This window comes from Mirounga leonina, unplaced genomic scaffold (assembly GCF_011800145.1).
Source record: "Mirounga leonina isolate KUSES-001 unplaced genomic scaffold, KU_Mleo_1.0 Mir_205, whole genome shotgun sequence".
Taxonomy (NCBI): Eukaryota; Metazoa; Chordata; class Mammalia; order Carnivora; family Phocidae; genus Mirounga; species Mirounga leonina.
In genome coordinates this window covers 875,244-891,874 of record NW_023270515.1, presented here as the reverse complement: position 1 = coordinate 891,874, position 16,631 = coordinate 875,244, and the positions used below count along the sequence as shown (strand labels likewise).

Sequence of the window (16,631 nt, the reverse complement as noted above, 5' to 3'; positions counted from 1 at the left end):
TTGTTTTTTGGGTTTTTTTTGTAATTTCTGTGTCTTTCATGGATATTCTCTGTCATCTTCCTTTTATTCTGTAAACATTATTTCATTTGGTTTTTCAAATGTGTTTATAATAGTTGATTTAAATATTTTTAGTTCAACATCTGGGTCCTTTCAGAGACTGTTTCTGTTGCCTGCATTTTTACCTGTATGTGGGCAAACTTCCTTGACTCTTGGTATGTCTTGTACTGTTCTGTTGGAAACAGTACATACTTAATAAAATAATGTTGCCATTCTGGAAATACCATCTCTTCAGGTTTTCTTATTGCTGTTTGTTAACATATTGTAGAAACTCTGGATTCTGATCCTTCTCCCTCCCTCAGTGATGGTGCTTGTTGCTGGTTTTGTTTAGTGAGTTGCCTAAACCAGTTCTATAGTCTGTCTTTCCTGCAGTGTCAAGCTACTGAAATCTGCTTTTTAAAATAACTTAAAAAAAAAAAAAAATTGGTGGGGCTGTGTTCCTGGATGTTTTCCCTAACTTAGCATAGCTCAGTGGTCAGAAATTTGTGCTTGCACACTTTTAAGTAAGCCTTCCACCCTTTTCTGAAGAAGGTCTTTGTGTGGAGTGGGGCAGACTTCACCTTCTGCTTATACTTTTCCAGGCGTGAGTCTCAAGGTCTGCCAAGGACAACTAGATAACAGGGCTCTCCTTGAGTACGTATAGAACCTTGAGTATGTGTAGAACCTTCCACATCCCCAGGAAGACATTGGAGCTTTTCAGAGACTCCTGTGACTGTCTCATTCCCTAGATCTCCTTTGAATTTTTGGCTGAGCTTCTGTTGGCTCTAACCAGTGTCACAGCTTAGGCAGCTATGTGGTTGGCCTGCTGGATTGCTGACAGTGAGTTTGGTGCCCTTGGGCAGAGCATGTGCTGCTTGGTGAAGCTCCCAAATCAGGCCAGCTCCCTTTGCCTCTTCATCCTGGTCCTCAAGGCAGTGCCACAGAATTGGGGTGTACATGACTGGGAGGAGCCCAAAGTTAAAATGCCAAAAACTCCAGTCAAGTTTTTTCTTAGATTCAGAAGGTTTTCTTGAATAAACACTTTTTAATTTGTTAAATGCCTGTGATTACTTTCCAGAGTTGTGAAATGACTTTTTTGGATGATTTTGCCAGTTTTATCTTTGCTTTTTGGGTGAGAGGATTTGCCAAAGTCTTCCTCGCATCCCTGCCCCCTTGTTTAGAATAACAGAGCTGCCCTGAAACAGGTAAACCTGTGCTCCTTAGGTAAATGAGTTTGTCCTGTTTAGCTGCTTTACAGCCTGTAATTCAGGGACATACATCACGAAGTACTTACTATGTGAGTCCTCCCCACCTTTTTTTTTTTTTCCCTCAACTTTTAATTCTGAAATAATTTCAGAATTACAGAAAAGCTGAAGACTAATTGAAAGAACTCCTTTATACTCCTTACCTGGACTCACCAATTTTTCATAGTATGTTACATTTGCTTTATCATTGCTTTATCTATTTGTTACATGTTTTTCTTCTAAATCATTCAAAAGAGTATTTCTGACATCCTACTCCTTTACCCCTAAATACTTAGTGTGGATTTGCAAAAAAAAAAAAAAAATTCTAACCACACTTTACTGTATTTCTACCATTGACCCAATAATGTCCTTAGGGCAAATTTTTTTTCTAATCTAGACCCAGAGGGGGATCTTGCGTTGCATATAGTTACTGTTTCTTTAGTCTCTTGTTTAAAAAAATATTAACTCATTTAATCACACAATCCTGTTTTCCATTTTTTTTTTTTTTAAGATTTTATTTATTTATTTGAGAGAGAGAATGAGAGAGAGAGAGCAGGAGAGGGGGGAGGGTCAGAGGGAGAAACAGACTCCCTGCAGAGCAGGGAGCCCGATGCGGGACTCGATCCTGGGACTCCAGGATCATGACCTGAGCCGAAGGCAGTCGCTTAACCAACTGAGCCACCCAGGCGCCCATCCTTTTTTTTTTTTTTTTAAGTAATCTCCACACACGGTGAGGGGTTCGAATTCACAACCCTGGGATCAAGTCACAGGCTCCACTGACTGAGCCAGCCAGGCGCCCTTCTTTAGTCTTAATCAGGAATTTTATTTTCAACCTTTGTCTTCTTAATTGACATTTTTGGAGAGTATAGGTCATTTATTTTATAAAATGAACCTCAGTTTGGGTTTTTCTGTTATCGTATGAGTTTAATTTTTTCGTTTAATTATTTTAAAAAACTCTCTCTTTGAACCAATGAAGAGTCTAGCAGTTGAGAAAGACATAGGATAAAAGGGAACCAATCTTCCGGAGGTATTTACCACTTGTTTTCTGTTTAAAATGAAGATTATGATGGATATGAGTATGTAATTATTTCTTTTTGTATTTATTGGTCTGTCCTTCAGTTGACAGTAATGGAAGTTAATATTTTGACATAAGAAGCTTGAAATTTCTTGATGACAAAAGAGCTGCTGCTTTAAAGAACCTTGTGGTTGTCTTTAAGCTCAGATTAGATTCTCTTAAAAGCTCCTTTATCTTGTTGTTTTAAACGAAAATAGGATTATTCATCATGAATATTACCCAGATCTGTAAATTAAAACCAAAGACTGTCTTGTCCTAAACTTCTACTTTTTCTTCATAATCCATGGCTCAGGGACCCAACACGGTGAACTAGTTGGTACTTAGAAGTAAACAGATTGGTCGTAGAAAAAACTACCTTGTTCTGATCTCTTTTTTTGCCTCTGTTCTTACTGTTTAGGTTTTGTTGCTTTCTCCTCTTAATTAATTTGGAGCTTTTCAGAGACTCCTGTGACTGTCTCCTCATTCCCTAGATCTCCTTTGAATTTTTGGCTGAGCTTCTTTAGGAACATACAAATAGACGAGAGAGAAAATTGTTTCTTACTGAGACTCAGTTTTGTAATATGAATGAATGCCGGTATTACAGAAACGTTGGCTCTTCGTATTAGCATTTAATCCAAAGAGCTTATGGTATTCAGTCTGACACTCTGTAACTGTGCTCCTTGGATCATTTGTTCATTACTCCAGTTTGGAATAAAATTATGTCCAAGTTAGAGGAAGAAAATTAGTCGTAATCCATGTCAGAATAAGATGTTAACAATGAGTATTTTAATGTTTTGATCATAAAATTATTCTCAGGTTAAGTAATAGTACACTTTTACTCAGGCATTCTCGGTTTAATTAGATTTTGTTTCCTTTGTTCCTCTCTTTGACCAGAAATATCAAGCAGAAGCGGTTAAAGTCTCAGACAAAAGTCATTCCTGAATTGGTAGGTTCTCCTACCCAGTCTACCTCCAGTAGGGCCGCTTACTCTGCAAGCCAGAAGACAAGTGCTAGTGTTTCTTCAGGAGTGACGTCTGGTGACTCCTCAGACTCAGCGGGATCGTCAGAAAGAATGAGAAGTAGGCCTGTCACTCTACACAATGGCTCTACGTTATCTGGTGAGACTATCCAGCACTCACATGTGTAGCCCTGCCGGTTACTGTGGGTTCAGAGGAAAGAATAAATGAGACTGGCCTACCAGTTGAGGAATTTACTATTCAATGATAAGAGTCAGAAGTTAACAAATACGCAGCAGTTACTATATGTTTGATAAGTGCTGGTCTTTGCAAATGGAGCGGCCACATTCTATGCAAACTTGAATCTTCTACATTTTAAATCATGGGATATAAATATCACACTTTGTATGCAAAATACGCTTTTGTTTTTCTTTAAAAAAAAAAAAGGCATCATCATGTGAGCTTAAAACTGGATGGCCTAGTAAATTCTAAGCTCTTCATGTTCTTGGCTGTTTAGTAGTATAACCACAGCTGATCGTAACCCTTTGTTAGCATTGTGGGAATGAGGCTGTGGTGGGTGTATACTTCCCTGTTGCTCTGAGTGATTTTGGTGACTTGTGATGATAGTGTAAAAATTACTATAATTTAAAATAATAGGACCAAAGAGGTAGAATGCAGCCACATAGTAGAGTGGCAAGCCTTACAGAAGAGTCTGGATTACTTAATTGGGTCCCTTGATGAGTAAGGGAATCACATGATGAATTCTGCTTCAGGAAGATCAGTCTCACTTTGGCAGTAATATGCAGGGAAGGGGAAGAATCTAGAAACTGAGTCAATGTGCTGGGGAGTGGAATGGAATAGAATAGGAGCAGTCAGAGTGGCAAACGGCAGAGCAGTTTCAGAGGAAGAAACACGACTTGGTGACTGGTGTCCTTCTAACGCAGCCACTTTCTTTAATGCAGAGTTGGGGTTGTGTTTGTGGAGCAAAATTTTATCTTTTAGCAACATGCTCCCGCTCACTTTGATGAAACTCTCATTCTGTGATATGTATGTAAGGATGGAGTGGACGAAAGAGCGGGAAGCTTCTCTGTACCATGTTTGCCCTGGAGCATGCACTCATTCAGTGAAGTAGCAGGGAGAGGTGACCTGTACTGTTATTTTTTCTATCCCTCCCTCCCCCTTTCTGGTAGAATCTGGGAAAATGACCTCTTGAGCTGAAAGCATGTGTGGTACCACTGTGCTATTACAAGGGTTATTAGCAAAAGGCCTGAAAGTGTGTCCACTGACGTGAGATTCACAGTGGTTGTCTTTCCTACAGGAAATACCGGTCTCATAGGATAGAAGTGGGGGCTAATTACATTTTTAAATGGAAGTTTATGAAATATGTAAACTGTATTTTCTGAATCCAACTCAGGATTAATATGCTCCTTTCAGAAATAAGAGAATAAACTTGATTTGTAATGCTGATTACCTACTCTTGAATGCCAAAATTTTATGAGCCGGTCTTTGAAACAGTTTTTAAAAATATAATCTCTTCTAAGTATTTTGAGCGTCTTCTTTTAATCTGTTGTTACGAAACAACTGCTTGTGTGTATAAAGATAGAATATGTGTGAAGAACTGTTGATGCTTTGTTTTTCTTAGAAAGTGAAATGGAAGATTCCTTAGGTACCTCTTCATCATCAGCTTCAAATAGTTCAGAGGAAAGCAAAGAGAGTTCAAGACCTCGTGAATCTTCCTTACGTAGTGGGCTGGCCAGAAGCAGTAATCTCAGGGTGACCAGAACCAGAGCTGCTCAAAGAAAAACTGGTAAGAGACTCAGTGTTTGGTACTTTGGAGGAATGTATATCAAGGGAATCCATAAGCTAAGCATGGAATGGTTTATTGTTCTAATGTATCTACTACATATGGTTAAATGTCCTTTTTAGATTTTTTTTTTTTAAGATTTTATTTATTTATTTGTCAGAGAGAACACAAGCAGGGGGGACAAGCAGGCTCCTCACCGAGCAGGGAGCCCAATGCAGGACTCGATCCCATGACCCTGGGATCATGACCTGAGCTAAAGGCACATGCTTATGCCGACTGAGCCACCCAGGTGTCCCTCCTTTTTAGATTTTTTAAAAATTGAGATATAATTGACATACAATATTCTATTTCAGGTGTACAACATAATGATTTGATATTTGTATACACTGCAAAATGATCACAAAAAGTGCAGTTACCGTCAGTTACTGTACATAAAGTTTTTATTTCTTGTGATGAGGACTTCTAAGATTTACTCTTAGCAGCTTTCAGATATGCAAGAGTATTAACTATATAGTCATCATGCTGTACATTACATCCCTATGACTTATAACTGGAAGTTTGTACCTTTTGATCTCCTTCACCTCCCCTCCCCCACAAATCTGTTCTGATCAGTGAGCTTAGTTTTTTGGTTTGTTTTTGTTATTTTGTCTGTTAGGTTCCACATACAAGTGAAATCACACAGTATTTGTCTCTCTCTGTTGACTTATTTCGCTTAGCATAACACCTTCAATGTCCATCCATGTTGTCACAAATGACAAGATTCCATTCTTTTTCCTTTTTTTTTAAGAGTTTATTTATTTATTTGACAGAGAAGGAACACAAGCAGGGGGAGTGGGAGAGGGAGAAGCAGGCTTCCCGCTGAGCAGGGAGCCTGATGCAGGACTCGATCCCAGGACCCTGGGATCATGACCTGAGCTGAAGGCAGACACTTAACAACTGAGCCACCCAGGCGCCCCTCCATTCTTTTTTATGACTGAATAATATTCCATTGTATAGATACACCACATCATCTTTTCCATTCATCCGTCGATGGGTGCCTTGTTTGTTTCGGTATCCTGGCTTTTGTAAGTAATGCTGCAATGAAATTGGGGTGCGGGTATCTTTTTAAATTAGTGCTTAGTTTTCTTTGGATAAATACCTAGTAGTGCAATTGCTGGATCATAGGGTAGTTCAAGTTTTAACTTTCTGAGGAACCTCCATACTGTTACTCACAGTGGCTGCACCAGTTTGCATTCCCACCAACAGTGCATGAGGGTTCCTTTTTCCCTACATCTCGCCAACCCTGTTTCTTGTCTTTTTGATGATAGCCATTCTAACAGGTGTGAGATGACATCTCACTGTGGTTTTGATTTGCATTTCCCTTATTGGTGATGTTGAACATGTTTTCGCATTCTGTTGGCCATTATTTGTATGCCATATTTTGAAAAATGTCTAGTCTTTTTTTTTTTTTTTAAGATTTTATTTATTTATTTGAGAGAGAGAGAATGAGAGAGAGCACATAAGAGGGGGGAGGGTCAGAGGGAGAAGCAGACTCTCCGCCGAGCAGGGAGCCCGATGCGGGACTCGATCCCGGGACTCCAGGATCATGACCTGAGCCGAAGGCAGTCGCCCAACCAACTGAGCCACCCAGGCGCCCGAAAAATGTCTAGTCAGATCGTCTATATTTTTTAATCTGATTTTTTTTTTTTGCTAATGAACTGTATGAGTTCTTTAAATATTTTTAACAATTAACCCCTTATCACATACATGATTTGTGCATATCAGTAGGTTGCCTTTTTATTTTGTTGATGATTCCTTTTGCTGTGCAGAGGCTTTTAGTTTGATGTAGTCCCACTTGTTTATTTTTGTAAGATCGAAGGAGCTCACCGCCTGTGTTTTCTTCTAGGAGGTTTATGGTTTCAGGTCTTACATTCAAGTCTTTAGTCCATTTTTGTGTATGTGTAAGATAGTAATCTCGTTTCGTTCTTTTGCATGTTGGCTGTCCAGTGTTCCCAACACTGTTGAAGAGACTGTCCTTTCTCCATTGTATATTGCCTCTTCTGTTGTAAATTAATTGACCACGTAGGCGTGGGTTTATTCTGGGCTCTCTCTTCTGTTTTCATCCTTAGGGCTGCCCCCCTCCCCCTTTTTTTTTTTTTTTTTTTAAAGAGAATACAAGAGCAGGGGTGGGGAGAGGGAGAGAATCTTAAGCAGGCTCCACACCCAGCACAAGGCAGGACTCGATCTCACAACCCTGAGATCATGACCTGGCCTGAAGTCAAGAATCAGACACTTAACCTGAGACACCCAGGCGCCCCCATCCTTAGGGCTTTTTAGATTTAGAGGGGAAGTCTATTTTGGCATTAAAAGGTATGGGGTAACTGGGTGATAGACATTAAGGGCAGCACATGATGTAATGGACACTGGGTATTATATAAGACTGATGAATAGTTGACCTCCACTTCTGAAACTAATAATATATGTTAATTGAATTTAAATTTTAAAAATTAAAAAAATAAAATATTTATAAAAATGTTCACAAAGAAAAGGTAGGGAACGTCAGTTCTAAAATAATAAATTCATTAAAAAATGTTGAAATAAGGAAGACTTTTCTAATCTTATTGCTACTTTATTTCTAGGTCCAGTTTCTTTAGAGAATGGATGTGGCAGAAAAGCCACTCGAAAGAGAGTCTATTTAAGTGACTCTGATAACAATTCAGTGGAGACCCGTGAAAGTCTAAAAGCCAGGACTGGAAATAACCGGAAGGTGCTACGGAAATGTGCTGCTGTGGCTGCCAATAAGATAAAGCTCATGAGTGACGTAGAGGAGAACTCCAGCTCTGAAAGCGTCTGTTCTGGCCGTAAGCTGCCTCACCGTAATGCTTCTGCTGTGGCTAGAAAAAAGTTACTACATAATTCTGAAGATGATCATAGCTTAAAGTCCGAAGTTGAAGAAGAGGAGCTAAAAGATCGAAATCAGCCATCACCACTGTCCAGTTCTCATGCTGCCCAGAATACTGTGAATGAGTCTGAAAACGGGGATTCGGAGTCAGAAAGTGATTTGCGAGTAGCCCGCAAAAATTGGCACGCCAATGGTTATAAGTCGCATGCTCCAGCAACTTCTAAAACAAAATTTCTGAAAATAGAGTCTTCTGATGAAGACTCCAAAAGTCATGATTCAGACAATGTACATAACAGAACTGCTGGTCCATCCACGTCTGGGCAGAAACTTAAGGCAGAGCGCGTCTCAGAGGAAGAGGAGGAAGCAGATTCTGAACCAAGAAAGTATGCCAGTAGGAAATACAACACAGGTCGCAAGAATCTTACTTTCCTTAAAAAAGCAAAGATCTTCAGTGATTCGGAGGATTCCGAATCTGAAGAGCAAGATCAAGAAGATGGCAGCTATCACAGAATGGAAACAAACCTGATTAAAGGGGGTTCGAAGTGTGAACCAACTACTGGGTCCCAGTGTTTCTCAGATCACGTATCTGAGACCGATCTGGATTCATATGATGACACTGCAAAAGAAAAACCAAACCATTTTAGGAAAGGTAATTCAAAACCTGTAACCTTCACTCACTGGCCTGTTCTCACTGTTCTCCCCTTACAGCGTACGTTGTTTGTTTTTCCCGATGAAACTTCTCTTCACCAGCGGGCTTCTGTCCACCCCCTGCATTCTCAGTCGTTTCTGTGCATCCCTGATGTTCTGTGTGCATGCATAACTGGTTGTCAAATATGTTTAGTTTTATTCACATGGCAGGCAATCTTGACCTTAACAGCTATTTTTAGTGAGATTTCACTTCTTGTACTGGCTGTGGGTTTCAGAAAAGCGGAGGCAAGCACATTTATAAGCTGTGGTGGTAGCCAGTTTCAGAAGAGGAAAGAAAAGGGTAGGACCATTTACTTGAAAAGGGATATGTAAGTAAGAATAACAGTAGCGGCCAGCCAGCAGAACAGCCTCTGAGCTGTTCTGTGGGTCAGGGAAATTGGTCTCCATGCTTTATGTGTATTAACTAGTTAAGTCTTCGTATCTTTTATGAGCTAGATATTATTATTATTGTCCACTTTACTCATGATAAGTCTGGGGCACAGAGGGGGTGAAATCACTTGCTGATTTAAGGCTGTATTTATTCTTGGTCCTTGGGGGCTGATGACAGATATTGAAGAGCAGGAGGCAGCTAAAGCTAAGATTAAAAGTGTTGGTGTGATTGGAACTTGCGAAGTGAAAAAAAGTTTCAGGGAGGCTGAGGGTCAGTGATTAGTTTGCATACCCTAGTGCACTGGTAAAGAGAGGTTAGTCTGTATTCATGTAAATAAAATGTTTGTGTCTCAAGTGTGTTGTGCATGTAAATAGCAAGCAAGGCACGGGGTTTAAGTGCTGGGGATGTGCTGTGCTTGTGACTGGTGTTGAGGTCACTGCTCTTAGGCATTAAGAGCCCGAACATTCACTGCCATCCTCTTTCCAAGGTAGTAAGAATTCTGGACTTCGGTTGTTGGAAATGTTGGGCATTTAATTTCGTTACACATATTACTCTTACAGATTAAAGGAATACTCTTAATTTTTAATTTTTAGATTCTACATCACAAGACCATGGACAAAGCAGGAAAGTTTCCAGGAAAAGGGTCTGTTCCAGTGACTCAGACAGCAATTCACAGGTGGTTAAGAAGTCCTCAAAAGCCAAAACGGGTCTCCTCAGGACTCCTCGAAGACGTGCAACCACTGCTGCCAGTAAGCTGAAGCCCACGAGTGACATGGAAGATGTCAGTTTAGACAGCGCATGCACCAGAAGCAAAAGTGGAAGGCAAAAGCCCCTCCGTTCTGCGTGTGCCCCAGCTAAGACAACGGCGAGTGATTCCGAGGGAGACGTCAACTGTGAAGTGCCAAATGAGCAGTGTGCTTGCCAGGGGAGGCCGCCTGCAGCCAGCTCAGAAGGCAGTGTGAAAAGCATTCATCCGTCTTTAAACGGAGACTCGGACTCTGAAGGGATGCCCAGGCCCGCACCCAAGAGCAGGCACACCAGGAGTCACAGAACAAATGTTGCACCTTCTAACACAAAGAATTCCTCGGTTGGGTCTTCAGAGGAAGAGTCAAAAAGCCATATTCCAGGGGGTGAGATGGGTCGAAAATGTTCTTCGGAATCAGCTTTGGTGCAGAAAGCTACTGCAGAGAACGCCTTTGAGGAGGACCTGAATTACGGGCTGCGCAGGTGGAATGGCAGGAGGCTCAGGACCTACGGGAAGGCCCCATTCAGCAAGACCAAAGTTCTGCGGGAGGCGCAGGGAGCGGCCGAGACGGAGGTGAAGAGGAAGAGGCCGCATCCTGAGCCCCAGCGCGGGCAGGTGGCTGAAAGCGGAGGCACTTCCAAGCTGGGGGCCGACCCCGGCCCCAAATCCGACTCCGAGTTGGCGTCTGTGACTGAATCAGATGTGGACTGTGCCGATGACGCGAAAACCAAAAAGAGGAAAACGAGAGGAAAAGCAAAAGCGGTGAGAAAAGGTAAAGCTTGTGCAGCCGCCGCATCTAGAGGCGCGAGGCGGCAGAGACAGAGCAAACGGCCTAGGCTAAGTGTGGACGATAACGACTGGGAGGACTTGGACTATGCAAAATCGAAAAGAGGTCTTCGACGTTCGAAAATAAAAACGAGAAATCAGGGCAGAAGGACCGTGAGATACCATGATGGGGATGATGACAGAAGCTTAGAAAATGTGTTAGATTTTGATGATTGCACCTTATGACCTTGAGAGAAAGCCAGTTCATTGAAAGAGGAAATGGACTGGAATTTATGGTGAAAGTTGGCTGTTGAAATTATTTTTGTCCTACAATTCAGGGAATATATTTATATTTTTCTATGAAAAGTTATGAATGTGACTAAATCATGACTGTTATTTTTATTTGCACTTGCTTGCCTTTGTAGCAGCGCTCAGCCCAGGTGCCAAAATATGCTTCATTTTGGGGGCAGATCTACTTTGACAGTATTTAACTACAGATAGCAAGAATTTGAAATCTGTTCAACACTAGACATCCTGGTTATCAAAACCGATAAGCATTACTCTCATGGTAGCAAGTGTCGCGCAGTTACTTTCTGAGCGTGTCAGGAGGTGGTAGTTTCTAACCCCTGTCCTGTTGTAGTCGAACAATTTCACGTGACCTATGTTTACAGTTTCCTCATAAATATTGTGTGCATACTGACATTACAATCATGGGAGGTGTAACCATGATCAGTAGGCGAGGTACCTACCACTTCCCCCCACCCCCTTCCCTGGCTACTTGAGCAAAATGCATTATACCAGATTTGGTCATTTTCATTGAAATGGTTTCTTTCCAAATGCTGTTGGTTCTTTTCTCTCTTTTTCTTTATTTTTAAGGAAAATATCATCACTTTTATTTTATAAACTTGAATTTATAAAGTGCTGGTAAATTATTTTTTAAAATGTTTTGATTGTATATTTTAAACCTCTAAGGCCCCGACTGTAGTCCTAGCATTTTCTTTTAAATTGTGCACTAACAGAATGCTATATAATTTGTCTTTCCAAGATCTCCTGGTTTCTATGTAAGGGATTTAACCAAAATCTTGGTCTTCCATAGTCTTACTCTGTGAAATAGAGGAGTTTGTGTGCCTTAGATTTAGGAAAAGTGTGTTCTTTAATAGAGTGTACAGGGCCAAGAGAGTATTTAAATTATATGTAGTTTCCCCCCATTTCCATTGAGATTGTAGAGTTGAGTTTTGTTAAGAGTGCAATCGCAGATCTCATCTATATAGGAAAATAGTTGTTTTAGCTTACTGCTGCCATGTGCAATCCCAGGCATTCTTTGCGGGGGCAACTAAGTGTATCTTTACTAGTGACTTCTAGTTTAAATCTAAGAAACTGTCTTGTGTTGTGGGAAAATTTTGGAATCCATTTAAAGTGAAACTTCTATCACATCATTGAATACATCAAATAAGTACACTTATTTTCAAGCCAAATATTTTTGCTTGATAGGTTGTGCTACTCCATACAGTGTAGGTGGCCATTCCTAGCTTGTTTGTGCCTGAAGATGGACTTGATTCAAATGGTTTACATACTTTGTAGCGAAGGAGTATGTTACAGTACTCCCACCTTTGTTAATTTATTGGCCCTGTGTTTGGTTCCAGACAAAATTAACCCTTTGCTCCTGTGTATCCTGAAGGTGGCAGGTGTGGAAAAACATCAGACTCTGGTGTCAGTGTTAGGGAATGTTCTTAAGTGTTGTTACTTTTCAGTTAGTTACCTGTCCCATTCGACATGGTAGAAGGTACTTTGTACTCTGATGTAAGGGGAAGGATATTTTTGGACATTACCAACCGAGATAGGTGGGATAGACCTGCCCCTCCTTAGGTTGTTTAGAGAGCTTTCACCACTTGAGAACTATGATGCTCTTTTCATCAAAGTTTGTGTTTAGTATCTGGTAGAGAAAGCGATTCGGGAGAATTGTCCTTGACTATTGACCTGAAAACATTAATGGAATGTTCTTTACTTCCTGAGTTTTAAGCAGTGGTGATAGATGTCCTATCCATTAATTTATTTAAACTCTTCTAAAGCTTCTCTGTTTTATATCTATTCTCAGGGTTATAACTCCATGTTTACCATCATCTGCAAAAAGGTACCAAAAAAATCCATAAATACAAATATAGAATATGTTCATAAATACATAAATTCTTTTGGTAAAGTGAGACTTTGATCATTTAGGCTTCATCAGTAGAACTGTTATCTTTTGGACTGAATTAACTGGTCAGAGATTGGCTGGTCAACCAATTACTAATTTCTCTTTTTGTCCAAAATTGTTAGGCCTTTGTGTATAGAAAGCAGTATTTTGGTTTCACCTGGGGAAAAAAACAAGAATTTGGCCTCATGATGTGGAAGGTGTGGTTGACAATGGTAGCTTCTCAAGTTCTGTAGTAAAACTAAGGGATTGTAGTGAGAATCATGTTTATGGGTTTTTTTGGTCATGGTGCTATTCCTAAGGTTAACTTTGAATATGTGACACACACTCCTAAGTACTTTAAGGAAAATTAATAAATAATTAATAGTTCAAAATGTTTACATTGAGCACTAGAACATGTTTGACTTTTTTTCTACTTCTCTTTATGCGAAATGCGCAGGGATTTAATGCACGGATGTACTTTAATGTGTTTGGGATCAGTCTGTATTTACTTGTGAAAAAAGACAAAAGCTTGCAGATTGAATGTAAACTGATCCGGAAGTAAGTGCTATAGCTTTTCATTGCACTTGAAGTCACTTAATGGTGTATATGAACAACAACAAAAACTGCTGTGGTTGTGTATGTCCAAAGTCCTATGATTTTACTCATTTATGGTTGAAAAAAAGGGCTGAGGTATTTAGATTTGAGTTTTGATTCCTTTGAAAGACTACTAAGAAAAAAGATGTCAAACATTTAAGAAATAGGTGAGGTTTAAAAACTTTTTTTTTTTCCATATCAGACTTACTTTAAAAGGGTATACCGACAATGTGTAGTAACTTCTGAATAAAAGGGAAAGTGTATCCCATTTTCAGATAATTTTTAGGGCGGTCATTCTTCTCCCTTTATTATTTTAGGGGAAAATCTGTGATTAAATCCTTTCTCAATTTAGTAATTATTGGAAAGAATGGTAAAGCATTTACTCACAGCTTCTAAGTTACAACACAAAAGTTTCTTTTAAGTAGTAGAGAGTTGTAGCTAAAAAGTGAATTAATTTTATAATACGAAAATGGGGAGAAAGAACTTACGTTTGGGAAAAGGCACTTCAAATCCTAGAATTGCAAATGAAAAAGGAGGTATGAAACAAGCCAATAAAAAGGCCATCTTGAAGGTATTACCGTCCAAAAATATTCAAGAATAAGACTTGTCACTAAATCTTCACACACCATTGGTTGCTGACATCTTAGGTAACAGTTCTTAGAACAGCCTTGGGTTCATACTACATTCCCTCCCCCTCTTCTAGCCTTTTTTTTTCTTTAGAATAATCAGAAGACAATTTGTTAATTTCAGTGTATCATTTTAAAAACTACGTGGAAAGGACTTCAGTCTCTCGTCAGTGCACATTGAATTTGATTGTGCCCCCTGAAAAAAATGAGAGGTTTGTGTATCGGTAGAATGCAAGAACATTGTTCAGGGTGCTGACAGTAATGTTTTCCCTTCTACTCAGTTGTATTGTTTTTTTTTGAGTAACTTTTAAATGGCTAGAACAGGTCTGTTTGACTTGCCCTTCATAGCTGAAATACCAGCTCCGTCCTTTTCATCCATGTTAAGTCAGCACGTTTCCTTTATTCAGCATCTCGGAGTTGTCCACAAACACTTCAGTATCTTACGTTGTATGGAAATTGTAGTTGAGTTGTTTTCTGGTGTGATGTATTGGGACACAGCACCCTCACTGCGGGAGAACTCTCCGTTACTATGTAAGTCCATCTCTCAACTTCTGCTGTGGATAACAGGATGTAATAAAGCAGAAACTGTAAGAAACTTGCAACGTCACTGTTTAAAGACTGTCTGATTCTAGTATTTGGGAACAAAGACCAAACCAAGTAAAATTTGTCAACGGTAGGGAGAAAATGGAACATTGTGGAAAAATCTAGCCCAACAACTAGATTAGCAAGTGCCAATACCACTTGGTAGCTCAAAAGTTGTGAATTAATGGAGAGGATTAAAGTGTAAAGACAATAATGGTGAGGGCTGTGTTGTCTTTTCTCACTTTTTAATTAAGATTTTTGTAGCTATTTTCTTAAATTATAGGTGTTGCTGAAGGGTACGTGGGGATTCTCAAAGTTGGGGAGATTTTTACTAGTCACTAATAATCTGCCAAGCTGGTTCCTTAATACATTGTGAATTTGGTGGAAAAATATCAAGACTTTTACTTGGTGTCTCCTTAAGGATTCTTGTATGGATCTGATGTAGGGAGGTTGGATGGGGACAATTAAAACATCGGGGTCTTACAGATCTGCAGGCTCTGTCTTTGGCAGCATGTAAGTAACTGTAGCGTATACATCTATTTGTCACGACTGATCGTTTCATTGAATTATCAGTGTTTGAGCATATTTTCTGGTCATGCTTTAGTTTTTAAGGTAAGTTTTGTCATTTATTAAAACCTTTAATGGAATTTGAACTCCTGAAGAGGCATTCTGACTGACCTAACTGACGTGAGATGACCAGTTACAGTTTGCCTGGATTGGAGCAGCCAGCCTGGCCTACAGGAATATTATCTAGAGGTTATTACCTTTTTTGATCTGTGGTTAAGTGTTAAAACGATCTTTCATTTTTAATATATTGAAGGTAATTTTCTAGGTGTTGATCCGTACTTAGTCCTCGGACTGTATGCACACATTCAGTTCGCCTGTGAAATTCTAACCATTTCACTGGAGCTGGTCAAAAAGGCAAATCTTTAATTTTCCACTCCCACACAAGAGACTCAAACTTTTCTAAATTAACTCATTACCACATCTCACGACTCTCAGTTGTCATCTAGGAACCAGTTTTAATTTACTTTTTTAAGTCAATTACTAACTAAAATAGTAGAGTATAATAAATTTAATGTTATCCTAACATTTTTTTTTTAAACTACTTCAAGCCTTCTAGCTGATTAATTCTATAAGGTCTGCAATAGGCAGTCGATTTCCCTTGCAACTCATCTTTACTCTTAAACAGCTCATTTTTCTCTCTCAAACCACTGTCCATTTGTGATTTCTTATGCAGGCAGAATGCAGGGCCACGCCCTGTCGTATGGGCCGAGGGGGGCAGAAGGGAGTTGAAAGATGGGCCTGAGAGGGAGTTGTCCTTGGATTGTCTGTGCCCTGCTGCTTTTCATTAGGGAAGTAATAAAGTAGCTTGAAAACCAGGGTTGATTTCTGATACCTTACCCTGCGCAACAGTTTAAAATGCTTTGAGATCTCTCTCAAGAAGTTCATTAAACCCAGAAACCAATATTGCACTGTATGTTAACAAAAATTGAAATTTAAAAAGTTCAGTAAACAGTTATAGGATCCCTGAATTCATACTTCGTAGAGCTTTTGTCAAATTTTTAGGGAAAAAAAAAAACAACTGTAGTAGCCATCACAAGTCTTTGAGAATCATGACTGTTACCAGTTAACTGTTTTCTGGGGATGAGAGAAAGCCTTAGAGTGATGAGCTCCATTAGCTGTCAAAGCCAAACAAAATTCTGTGGTGCCATCACTGAGTGTGTTGAAGACTTTAAATAGAGGAACTTAAGTGCATCTGTTCAACAATAAAAGTGACCAAGCTAGCAAAGAACAGCTCTTGATTCTGGAATTATTTCTGACAATCTCCAGACCTGAGGTGGCCATACTGTAGAAGCTGACTTCTCAGTGTTACCAACTCCCCCAGAAAACAGAAGGGTGTTCAGCTCGGGGAGTTACAGAAAACACAGAGACTTCCTGGCGTATGGGATCTTTTTGGAAACCTGTGCTTTGGGAGGGATGAATATCAGTGATAAATGATGTTTTGCTTCCTGAGTTTTGATCATTTCATTGCTTCTCAGTGAAGGGCAGACAAGAAAGAAGGCATCTCTACTAGCTCTGATGAAAGCCTT

At 39.7% G+C, this 16,631-nt stretch overlaps 1 protein-coding gene across 2 annotated transcripts in view; it reads left to right on the top strand.

Annotated features, from left to right (window-relative positions):
- BRWD1 (bromodomain and WD repeat domain containing 1) overlaps window positions 1-16,330 on the top strand; it is a 110,303-nt gene extending 93,973 nt beyond the window's left edge. For both annotated transcript variants that reach the window (XM_035028874.1, XM_035028875.1), the window contains exons 38-41: window positions 3,229-3,452; window positions 4,933-5,097; window positions 7,713-8,624; window positions 9,647-16,330. In XM_035028874.1, coding sequence (XP_034884765.1) covers window positions 3,229-3,452; window positions 4,933-5,097; window positions 7,713-8,624; window positions 9,647-10,809 — 2,464 coding nt within the window. In that variant the 3' untranslated portion in view covers window positions 10,810-16,330. The remainder of the gene's footprint in view (window positions 1-3,228; window positions 3,453-4,932; window positions 5,098-7,712; window positions 8,625-9,646) is intronic.
- The last annotated feature ends 301 nt before the right edge of the window (window positions 16,331-16,631 follow it).